Raw genomic sequence first — 12,326 nt, 5'->3', positions numbered from 1 at the left:
TGTTTCTGCCCGGTCTCGAACCGGGGACCTTTCGCGTGTTAGGCGAATGTGATAACCACTACACTACAGAAACTTGCCTGCCTTCAAATTGCATGTGTCTACTCCACAAGGGCCATACACAGATGCCACACCTGTTCATCTACATCATCAGAACAAAACCTCAGTTATGGGATATGACTCCCGTAGCACAAGGATTCTGCATAGGTTAATCCTATTACACGTTGTATCTTTGAGGTCATGAGGATGCAAATCTTGCGGATATAAGCCTCATAAAAACTTTAAATCCAGATATACCTGTTCTGACTAACATACAAATTCAACTTAAGAACAACTTACAGAACCTTATCTTGTACATAACCCGGGGACTGCCTGTAGTTGGCTTCGAAATCTTGAAAAACACCTTTAAGTTAAAGGGATTGTCTAAATTTTAATGATTAACCTCTATGCACATGATAAGGAATAACAATTGGATTGATAGGACCAATCGTAAGAATGCGTTGATCTGCCACCTCTTCAATTAGAGGAACCCAATCTTCTGATGAATGGTGGAGGTCCCAGCAGTTGGACCCTGACAATCCGATTTTTAACAAATAAACATGGGACAACCACTGGTTTCCGACAAGTTATAAATGTAAAACACATGGCATGATTGTTGGCACCGCACCTTGCTTTGTACTACTGTGGGGCTGGAATTGAGAAAGAGTATCCTCCTAAAATATAAGAGCCAAAGTCCCCTAGTCATATTCCCAGGCCTGTTACCTACATGTAGTCAATGGAGACAGTTTATCAGGTCAGAGCAGCATAAATCACATCAAGCAAAGACAAAAAGTGGCTAAAATGGCCGTTTTCTTTTTTCACTTTGGATCTTTTTCATATTTAGGCTGCGTTCAGACATTGGGGCAGATTTTACTTACCTGGTCCATTCGCGATCCAGCGGCGCGTTCTCGGGTCCGGCCGGGATTCACTAAGGTAGTTCCTCCGACGTCCACCAGGTGTCGCTGCTGCGCTGAAGTTCCCCGAGGCCCGCTGGAATGCCCTGAAGTACACCGACCTATTCCTAGTGAAGGTAAGCGCGAGCCCCGCGACACTTTTTTTTTTTTTTTTTTTTAAATGCGGTGGTTTTTCCGAATCCATCGGGTTTTCGTTTGGCCACGCCCCCGATTTCCGTCGCGTGCATGCCAGCACCGATGCGCCAAAATCCCGGGGCAATTCAGGGAAAATCGGCGCAAATCGGAAATATTCGGGTATCACGTCGGGAAAACGCTAATCGGGCCCTTGGTAAATGACCCCCATTGTGTTTCAGTTTCTCTGCTGTTTGCGTTTGGGAGAGACTCCTCCTTCCTGCAACTCAAACCTAACGTGTGAAGGTGACCTTAGGTTTTCTTATAACACTGTAGTGAGAGTGTTACATTTCACCTCAATTACCCAATAAATTCAATTTGAAGACTGTAGTTCTTGTATAACCATTGATAAGTCTGGCAGGAAAAAAAACACCAAAAACACAGAGGAATAAAAGGATTATTTCCATTTTAAAGATCTTTGTGAAAATAAAGGGACACAGTCCTGGTTTGGGAATGGATACCCTCTATGGATTTTCCTTCCTGGACCCCATGAATGGTGGTTTTGTTGCAGTCCCTTGCACAGCCTTGAGCATCGTCGTGTCTTCTAATGTCCGATCAGATTTAGTAGACTGTCCACAAGTATGTGTTTCTTACCTTGCCTAGGGGAGGGGAGGTGATGTGATGTCATTGGCTGTCAGTGCGTCAGCGGGCGGCTCGAGGGGGGAATATTGAGAGTGAGGACATGCATACTTTATGGGCTTGCAGAGCCAAGAGGTGCTCTGGTGACGTCGTCTGGAGTGCCACAAGCTCATTTGCATAATTATAAATAAATTATAAAGTAAATTTTTTGTTAATATGGCTGATCCTGAACTAAAAAAATATAGTGCCATCCCCTAGAAAAGATAAGGCTCCCGTAAGTGTGGACAGTCTACCATCATCAAATCTGATGGTAGATGTACTTTAAGATAGAAGCATCTAGAAAAAAATTCACAACCGAACACCCCCAGCCATTACCAAATCTTTAATTTATTCAACCCAGTCTTCAGCCGTAGAATGTTCACTACTTTACATTTAAAGTGATGTCCGCATGAATATGGGATAAAAAATGATCATGGCATGCCATAAAAACCAGGAGGAGCAACGTGTTCTTATGACCATCGAGGAGCCAGATAAATAACATTGACAATTTGGATTCTATGACCTGCGGCAATGATTGGGATCTTCCAGTCCATAAATAATCCCATAAATGAGATTGTGTGTGTCCTGATATGTTGGATGTAGATGGAATAAGAGGAACCCGTGTGACTATGATACCTGCGGAGGTCAGGAAGCAAAGTAAGAGCTCTGCATGGAATAGAGACGATCGATGGGTCCGGCTCGGGCATCAGAAGATGGCAGTAGAGATCCGCCGAGATAACTGATGCTTTCACTGTCCATGTCATGAAAAACATTATCAGTATCTGGAAGGAAGAAACACACATTAATAATTGTACTAGAGCGAACCTAACATCACCTTACAGAAACCAATGTGTGCACATGAAGAATAAGGCACCATTCAGACAAGCCATGTGTGGACGTAAATCCTACGGCGCCGGCCGTGGTACGATGAGCACAACGTGTGCCGTGCCTCCCGTAAGAATTGCCGTGCTGAGCTATTTCCTATGGAGAGGGGAGGGGTGGACAGCACCCATCCCACCTCTTCTAATGTGTCCTAATGTGTGCTCGCCCTGGGTACGGCGAGGCAAGCACACGTTCCTCTTTATGTAGCCTTAGGCTACATTCACACTGTCGTTGCCCGCCGCACTGTACTGTAGCGGGCAACGGCAGTGCACTGGGAGAGGAGGTGAGAGCAGCTCACCCCCGCCCCTCTCCATAGGAAGTTATGGCACACGGCGCCGTATTACGGGTGAAGATAGGACATGTCCTATCTTTTTCCGGGGTGCGGAGGGGTACGGTGCCGCACATGTGCGGCACCGTACCGCTCCCGTAGGGCGCCGTGCGCCCATTGCCGTCTGTGGGGGACGTATATCGGCCTTATATACGTCGGCCGTATATACGTCCTCCATACGGCAGTGTGAATGTAGCCTTATATTGTATGCCTTTTTCTGCAAATTTGCAGTTCCCTCTAGGTGGAAACTTAGCTGCTGTGACTCCTACCCCCACCCCTTCCATAGACTTCTGTAGTAGACTGTGAGGAATCTGCAGCACTCATCTGCATGCTAATCGGCAGGGATGCTGGGTATCAGCCAACCAGCAATCTGATACAATTCTATGATGCCCTGAAAGACTTCTTTTCGAAGGAAATCTACCATCAAGAATCTACCATCAGGATTACTTCATTTATCTCATATATTCTCTATCTCACAACCCAAGACAAATATTTTCCACATTTAATTCCATTCTACGTCCTCCGGCATCCCCAAAATCTTTCTCATTTCTATTGAAGAGTTCACCTCACACTTTAACCCCTTCCCGTCGAGGCTCTTTTTTGTTTTCATTTTTCACTCCCCAACTTAAAAATCTTTCCCTGTAAGAAGCCGTGTATGGGCTTGTTTTCTGCGTAACAAATTGCACTTCAAAGTGAAGTTAGTAATAGTAATACGAGGGCAGTTCAATAAGTCCCCGTGTTTGACGACAGAGGGCGTTCCTGAGGGAAGTTGGTGTTATCATCGTGTGCTGCCATCTATCAAACGGCGGCAAAACAAATTGCAGACCGGTTGATTGGTTAGTTTGGATTTGGCAGCCATTTGAGTAAGACGTGTTTCGTGATTTTCGCTAAGGTGGATGGGAAAAAATACAAGGAGATAAAAGCAAAGCCGGATGCTGGTTATGGGGACACTAGCCATCTGTGACCACAGTTAGATATTGGTTCAACGAATTTAAATGCAGGCGAACATCCGTTTTTGATGAGGAGCGTCTAGGACGCCCGGCAGACGTGGTTACCGAGGAAATCATTCAAAAAGTCCACGACATGAGACTCGCTGATCGACGAACGAAAGTGTGCGAAGTAGCAGAGGCCGTGGGTGTGTCGACCGCAACGGCAATTAATATCTTACATGATAAGTTGGCGATGAAAAGCTTGTCGGCCCGATGGGTGCCGCGATTGCCCACGGTGGACAACAAGCGGGTGCGGCTGTTAACTTCGAAGCAGTGTTTGGAGCAATTTAAGCGAGATCCGAAGGAGTTTTTGGGTCGCATTGTCACCATTGATGAAACCTGGATTCATCATTACACACCAGAAACTAAGCAACAATCAAACAATGGATTTCTCCAGTTGAATCTGGTCCAAAGAAGGTGAAGATGGTCCCATCGGCCGGAAAGGTCGATTTTTTTTGGATGCAAACGGCATCATCCTCATGGATTTTTTAGAAAAAGGAAGAACAATCACTGGACAATACTACAGGGAGTTATTGGACCGCTTCGACAAAAAATTGAAGGAGACACGGCCACATTTGGCAAAAAAGAAGGTGCTGTTACACCATGGTAATGTGTATGACAAATCCTATTTTTTGGAGGGGTTAAAAAAAAAAGGCTGGATGGACATTGGGGGAAGTGTATATTGCTAAAAAGGGAGTATGTTGAAAAATAAAAAAAACATTTTTGGAAAAATTGGTGTCTTCATTTCTAACACAGGTACTTATTGAATCAGGGATAGTACATTTGCATAGGTTTTATAATGTTTTATAACTTTTTCATACTTCGGTGTACAGAGTTGTGGGTGGTGTCATTTTTTGCGACCTCTGATGACGTTTGCAATGCTACCATTTTTAGGTCTGTACGACCTTTTGATCACTTTTTATATAATTTTTTTATATTTTCCAAAATGGCAAAAAAAAGTGCTATTTTCAACTTTGGGTGCTATTTTCTGTTACGGGGTTAAACGCACGGAATAACCGTTATTATATTTTGATATATCAGCCATTTTGGGACGCGGCGATGCATAACATGTTTAAAATTTTTACTGATAATTTATATCAGTTCTAGGGAAAGGGAGATGATTTGAATTATTAGCTTTTTTAATATAATTTTTTTCCCTTTTTTTTGGCTATTTCTTAGACCCTTTAGGGTACGTTAATCCTAGATGGTCTGATTGTTCCTACCATATACTGCAATACTACCGTATTGCAGTATATGGCATTTTTGCACAGTATTCATTACAATGAGCCACAATGCAGCCTCGGGTCGCCGCCCGGATTAAAATGACTCCGGCAGTTTTGCAGAGTTAACATCCGCGTTGGGTGTTTGCTGTAATATGTAGCAAACGCCTACCTTGTTAGCCCGTGAGCCCTCACCATACCACCATAGCCGGCTTGTGACATAATACTAAGCCACATATTGGTAATGGGTTAAAAACAAAATAGACAACATCAGGGAAAATTTCAACCTTCATCCCCTGCAGCCCACCCCGGATATACAACCCCCCTCTCTGTTAACTAAGTTCTCTTCCCTTACTGACAAGAAAGTCCTTCATGCTGTCAAGCTCACGTCTCACTACTTGTGCGCTTGACCCAATTCCGTTGCTTCTTATCCCCAAACTCACCACTGCGCTCATTCCAGCCCTAACTCATCTCTGTAACCTTTTGGTATCCACTGGTCTTGTTCCATCTTCCTTTAAACATGCAACTGTCACACCCATCCTAAAAAAGCCATCTCTGGACCCATCCACTCCGCTGAACCATCGCCCTATTTCACTACTTCCATTAGCTTCTATACTCCTGGAACAACATGTCCATCTAGAACTATCTCCCTAACTTTCGTCCACCTTGCTCCTTGACAAACTACAATCCGCTTTATGACCCAATCACTCCACTGAGACTGCCCTGACCAAAGTTTCTGATGACCTACTGTCAGCCAAGGCAAAAAAAACACTACTGTGTTCTCCTCTTCCTTGATCTCTCCTCTGCCTTTGACATTGTTGACCTTTCTCTCCTGCAGCAGATGTTATGTTCTCTTGGTATTACAAACCTGGCCCTCTGCTGGATCTCTATCACTCTCACGCCTTCAGCTTTACTCTATTACCATCCGCTCTTCTCATAACCGCATCCAGGACTTCTCCCCTGCATCTCCCATACTCCGGAACTCTGCCAAAATGTGTCAGTCTGTCCCCCACTTTCCAAACCTTAAAACGTCACCTGAAAAGCCAACTGTTCAGGAGCACCTACATGCCTATATCTTCCCTCCCATATAGAATTTGAGCCCTCACGGGCAGGATGCTCCTCCCACTTGTCTCCTGATCCACTAACATCTTATACCCTAATCCATCTAATTGTATAATACTTTTTTTTTGTTTACCTTATCTACACTTTATCTAACTATTATGCTAATTTTTGGCCTCTTTAGCTACCCAGTAGACTCTGCCAAAAAATTAGCAGATTAGGTAGTGTAGATTGTATATTAGGAAGTGTAGATTGTTTTATAAAGTATTAAAGGATTAGGGAAAGATAGATTAGGATTTGGAAGGTTACTAGGAACCTACCATCAGATCTACACTAATAGGAAGACTCCTGATGGTAGGTATCCTTTAAACTGTTGGTAGAGATGACTCGATTTCCCAATTTTCACACATCCCTGTAATGGAGGCTCTGGACCTCTCAATGGATATAGGACTTGGAAATGAATATACATTGAGAAAGTTGATCTGTCTGGTTACCATATGGATGTAAATGGTCTCCGGGCAGCTGAGGAGGAGTAAGACTCTGCCGGTAGAGATCTGTGGTGTAGACACTTGAGTCCATTGCAAGGAGCGTCTGCTGCTGTATCCGGGAATATGGCACCATGACACCTTCTATACCACTGCTGCCATCTAAGATAATTACATTACAAATCAGAGCTTTGTCTATGGGTTACACCACAGTTATTATTCACATTGGTCTTTCCATGTTCTTTGGCATGTGGATATGCTTGTCACTCACCTTCGCTGTCTTCATTACTTTGTCTACTACTTCCGCGGTTCCCACAAGCGGAGCCCAGGCGTTGTGATGCCAGCTGCTCGTGGTCTTGTTGCTGTTGTCTCCGGGCTATTTTCTTCATCTAGAGAAAATAAGACTTATAGGATTTCTAAGGGTATTGGGCTACAATAGTCTCATTGTGTCAGCAAAGACCCAAGTTGAAGTCCCCCCCCGTTACAAAATCCAGTGCTTACCAGCTCCCTAATTGCTACATAAGTCACATCAGCCGTAAGTAAGGCTCTTTATACAATTTGCAGAACTTTCCTGTGTCTAGTTTGCTGATGCATTTGTTGCCTCGTTTTTACACCTTCGTTCAATGGTGCATGTCAAAATATAGAAGTGCTTCTAGGTGGGAACGGACAGTGTAAAAATAAGACAGAAGGTTCTACAGATGTCATGGCTACACCCATGGTGCACAGGGAAACTAATTAGCATAAAGATAAAAACTGCATTTTGTCTGTAATGACTGATCACTGTGGAACAGGAATGGTGGTATCACCTGGGAGGAGAATTGGGATATTGTAGACTCCCTTTAAGACAAGGCCAAGTATAAACTATGTGTAGTGTCACCCTGATTTGGCTACACAAAATTTTGCTGTAATTGTGTTTATGGAAAAAATTCCCCAATTCACTGTAAAGACCTTAAATTTCCCTGTCTATATGGAGTCATGGAGTGGATCTCCTCTCTCAGGTCCACGTGGTCATCATAAGCCACATCACTCCTAGATATTAGGTTGGCATCGTGAACACCTCGCTAGAAGGTTCACAAAGCTCATCACTGGGTTTTCCTCCGCTTCTGACCCCCTCATAATTGTCTAATCTGAGCATTCATTTTTTTGTGGCACAACCACAAGGGCAATAAATATTACATACTGCTCATGTCTGTGTAATGCAGGACAGGACGGGTCCTCCAGAGCCGGAGCTCATTTCTGCAGCCAGAAGATGAAGGCCTTTATGTATATCATGTAGGTTTTATCTTACACATACAGGAGGTCCCCTACTTAAGGACACCCGACCCCTAGTTACAGACGACCCCTTGTTACAGACAGACCTCTCTGCCCACTGTGACCTCTGGTGAAGCTCTCTGGATGCTATTACTATAGTCCCAGGCTGCACTGATCAGCTGTAAGGTGTCTGTAATGAAGCTTTATTGATAATCCTTGGTCCAATTACAGCAAAAAAAATTTAAACTAGCCTTTAGCTAATATAGATTACTGATGGGGGATCAGTTGGTGTCAAGAATTAGACAATCCCATATACTGTTTAGTTTTCAGGTGTCTATGTGCTCTAGTAGCTGTTTGCCATGTCTGTGAATCATGCATCTACAGTAACCATCTGATCCAAGGGGTCAGCATATGGAAGGGGTTGTTTATTAGAGGAAGAAAATCCAGCATGATAAACCAGGGGCACTTACTCATAGATCCAGGTAATCTTCTTATAGCCATAGCCTCCTACCTTCTAAAATCAACTTTTAAAATGATGCTAATGAGCCAAAAGAGCTCTGGGGCATTAGAACCCCTCCGGGCTGTACCTTCACAGGCTGTTACACTGTCTTCACCTGCCTGATGTAGTCTTGCACAGTGGAAGGGGGGGGAGTGCTCCTTCACAGTGCAACCTGTGAAATCAGATCACAGAGGGGCTGAGGTAGCCATTCAGGCTCATTAGCATAAATTTAAAAGCTGATTTTAGAAAAAGAAGGAGGCCATGGATAACAAATACAGGTAGTCCCCGGGTTAAGTACAAGATAGGGTCCATAGGTTTGTTCTTAAAGGGAACCTGTCACCAGGAGACCCATTTTTAGCACTCCCCCAGTCCCCACAGAGCATAGTACATACACTGCCAAAGTGTTTTTGTATTAAAAATTGGTTTTACAGAAAAAAAGATATGTTATATTGTACCTTTCATTAGCATCTGCTGTGTGACTAGGCAGTTGCCTATTGGGAGGGGCTGGAAAGGAGCAGTTCCCTCCCACCCTTGGGATTCAGCTACTCCATGTGACCTTTTCAAATATATGAAAACACCCATCACTTGGCTTAGCGACACCCCCTGCTCCTCTACAGCCAATCCCGAGTGAGGGGAGTTATTCATATGTTTTAAAAGGTCACATGTTTCCCAAGGGTGGGGGGGGGACTGCTCCTTTCCAGCCCCTCCCAATTGGCAACTGCCTAGTCACACAGCAGATGCTAATGAATGGTACAATATAACATAGCTTTTTTTCCGTAAAACCAATTTTTTATACAAAAACACTTTGGCAGTGTATGTACTATGCTCTGTGGGGACTGGGGGAGTGCTAAAAATGGGTCTCCTGGTGACAGGTTCCCTTTAAGTTGAATTTGTATGTAAGTTGAAACTGTATCTTTTATAATTGTAGTTCTAGACATTTTTTTTTTTTGCCCCAGTTTCAAAATGTTTTGCTGTAATAGGACCAAGTATCAGTTGCTCATTGCAGTCTGGGACTATAGTAAAGCATCCAGAGATCTTCACAAGAGGTCAAAGGGGGCAGTGGGGTCCGTCTTTAACTAGGGGTCGTCTGTAAGTTGGGTGTCCTTAAATAGGGCACTGCCTGTATAAGATTGCCACAGCCCCGGTGCCTGGATCTATGAGTAAGTGTCCCTGGTTTATCAGGATGGATTTTGATGGTAGATTTCCTTTATGATATACAAGTGATTGTAATATAGACCTGTATCTGTACCTTGGCTCTCTGGTTCTGGAACCAAACCTGAACCACCCGGACAGTCAGACCCGTCTCTGCTGCCAGTGTCTCCCTCACCTGCCAAAGAAGAAGACCATGTAAATATAGAATATATAAACTGTGTCACAGCATTTATAAGAAGGGAGTAAAGAAGACCGGAGCACCCGGTAACTTATTGTATGGAAGAGCCGTCCCTTGAAAGGAGGATCGGGAATATTGAAATCCTTTTGGAGATGAATATAGAAGCCTTCATCATCTCACATGACCAGTGACAGCCATTTTCACCCTGCCATCCTGAGAGGCTGAATTACAATGGTCAGTACCTTTCTACAAGGCTTGGAAGACACCTCGAACGACGCCTTAAAAGCTCTGCGCTGCTGGGTGGTAAGAATTGTTCTGGGCCTTTTGGATCGTTTAAGATCCTTTGCTTCATCGCTTCCTTTGCCGTTACTTCCATCCTCATCTTCACTTTTCACTGAAAGAAAAACATATTACAAACCATATAACTTACCACCTGCCGGTAAAGATCTCGTGAGCTTTTTCAAGACCGTGATGTAGCAACTCAGCTCAGATACTACATTGAGAAGCGAGCTTTTCTTCAAGCTCCATCCACTGTGAATACCAGCGATGGCAAGGACATTTCATTGATAGATAGACTATGTAATGCCACATGGCCACACATTCCCCATACATGGACCTTACTATACCAACGTAGGTGACCAGCAACCTACCAGATCCAGCGGGTGTCAGGCTGAAGGCACTGAGCATCTCCTTCTCCCTCTCGTAGTCACTACGACACAGCAGCTGCCCTTCTTTTAACACAAACTCATCTCCTCGCTCCAGTCTTCGCTCACATTCACAGCAGTAGAAGCAGGCCACGTGATACACGTGATTGAGGACGCGCATGATGAGTTCTGAGGGCATCACCGTCTTTAGACAGCTGTTGCATTTAGTAGCAAAAAGCCTGGATAGAGATATGAAGACGTGGATGGTCACCAACTTCTCATCAACAATTAAGTAAATACAAGAAACATTAAAATGTATTTTATCAGAGGAAAGTTCTTCCTTCTCTTCTTAGGGCTCATTCAGACAGCCGCAATTGTGGCCGTGATCTGGTTGTAGCAATTGCGGCGAGGTCACGGCCAGTTTGCCAATCACAGTGCGGTGAGCACACGACGTCTCACCACACCATGACCGAGTTGGGTGGTCGTGGACGCTCGGTTGCCTGTGGAAGGCTTGAGCCTCCTGTGTTTGCCTGGGATCAGGTCCCGGTGAGCACACGGCTGTCTGAATGCACACTTACTTTGGCTCTTATCACCCTCCCTTTCCCTTCCTAATCTGCTTTTCACTTTGAAAGATTCTGTATCGAAAGAAACAAGATAGAAGCTCAATGTGGTGACCACGCAGACACTCTATGGAGAGGGGAGGGGGAGGAATAAGTCACAGTAGCTCGGTCTCTACCCACCAGTAAAGCTGTTGTTTAAATATTTGTACACCCCTCCAACCACTGATATGGGAGAGGTTATGATGGTGGGGGGCGTACAGACAGTAACGACTACACCCCCCCCTACATCTGCCGTTAGTCAGCAAGGCATGAAATGTCCTGCTGTCCGGTGGTCACATTACCCATGGCTCCCAGGGGGCAAACATCTAACTTTAGCAGGGCAAGTATAAATGGGTGACTCTATTTGGGTCTCATACTTACCCTGTTAAAGTTTGCCATAAGTGACCATCCCCTTTAAGTAAGCTTATTACAAGGCAGGTAACCATACTATCATGTGGTTGGCAGTATTGAGGAGGCAATAGTAAGTTGCTAGTGGTGTTGTAGGGATGCCTCACACTTCTGCTTGACCTATGAGACTTACAACAATATGTGGAGCCCATTGTAAAGGGAAGTGTCCAGAGCGACACCACTGTGACCCACTACAAAGACTTGTCTGTCTTCTCAGTCTCAGTGCCAAAAGCTAATGACACATATGACACCTGTGTGTTTGCAGCTACTAAACAGGTACTCGGGAAAAGCATGGTCATGAAGGTCAACACATTAGTAAACCCACCGTAAAGATTTACCCCTGGAGATGTGCCAGCCATTTAATGGATACGATCAGAGAGATGACTTCATAAGAACTGTTATTACAGCGCTTACTGTATATACAAGTGACATTGGATTCATACATGGCAGAACGTTCACAGAAACCCCCGTGACAAAAAGTACAAAGAAATGGCAACAATATGTAGAGAACCATAAACACTTAAGAGTGTCCTGTTAGAATCCTAGTAACCCGAAATAGGCTATCCGTAGATGATTGATGGTGGATCAACCCTACAATGTTCTGAATGTCTGCGGTCAGCCCAATGCTGTAATGTGTAGAGTCGGAAGGAGTGAATCTTCTGCTCCATTTATTGTCTGAATAAGTGAAACCATTTATTTGAAAATGGATTCTCAAAACGAAGTAACCCCTTTAAGGGACACTGTGCCCATAAAAATCTACACAATGGGGCACATTTACTGACAGAGTCACTGGAGTTCACAGAAAGTGTGTTTTCTGATGACAATACATTGTACTGTGATTCACTAAGATCGTGCGGCCGATATCCTGCATGTGTCGCTTCCCCGCTCAGGTC

General features: G+C 44.3%; 1 protein-coding gene and 1 non-coding gene across 6 annotated transcripts in view; both read right to left on the bottom strand.

Moving 5' to 3' along the window:
- TRNAV-AAC (transfer RNA valine (anticodon AAC)) lies at positions 1-73 on the bottom strand. Its single transcript has one exon. It is a non-coding gene; the product is annotated as a tRNA-Val (tRNA).
- Positions 74-2,063: 1,990 nt separating this feature from the next.
- The window catches only part of LOC140125758 (LIM homeobox transcription factor 1-alpha-like), a 105,626-nt gene continuing 95,363 nt past the window's right edge, over positions 2,064-12,326 (bottom strand). For 4 of the 5 annotated variants that reach the window (XM_072144623.1, XM_072144624.1, XM_072144625.1 and 1 more), the window contains 6 exons: positions 10,433-10,665; positions 10,025-10,176; positions 9,702-9,779; positions 6,974-7,091; positions 6,712-6,864; positions 2,065-2,521 (listed from right to left, as the gene is read on the bottom strand). In XM_072144623.1, the coding sequence (XP_072000724.1) occupies positions 2,385-2,521; positions 6,712-6,864; positions 6,974-7,091; positions 9,702-9,779; positions 10,025-10,176; positions 10,433-10,665 (871 nt within the window). In that variant the 3' untranslated portion in view covers positions 2,065-2,384. Of the gene's footprint in view, positions 2,522-6,711; positions 6,865-6,973; positions 7,092-9,701; positions 9,780-10,024; positions 10,177-10,432; positions 10,666-12,326 lie in introns of all 5 variants that reach the window. The other variant, XM_072144627.1, reaches the window with a different exon arrangement.

The sequence above is a fragment of the Engystomops pustulosus genome, chromosome 4 (assembly GCF_040894005.1).
Source record: "Engystomops pustulosus chromosome 4, aEngPut4.maternal, whole genome shotgun sequence".
In the NCBI taxonomy this organism is placed as follows: Eukaryota; Metazoa; Chordata; class Amphibia; order Anura; family Leptodactylidae; genus Engystomops; species Engystomops pustulosus.
Note: the sequence above shows the minus strand (reverse complement) of the source record. Positions and strands in the feature narration are given on the sequence as shown.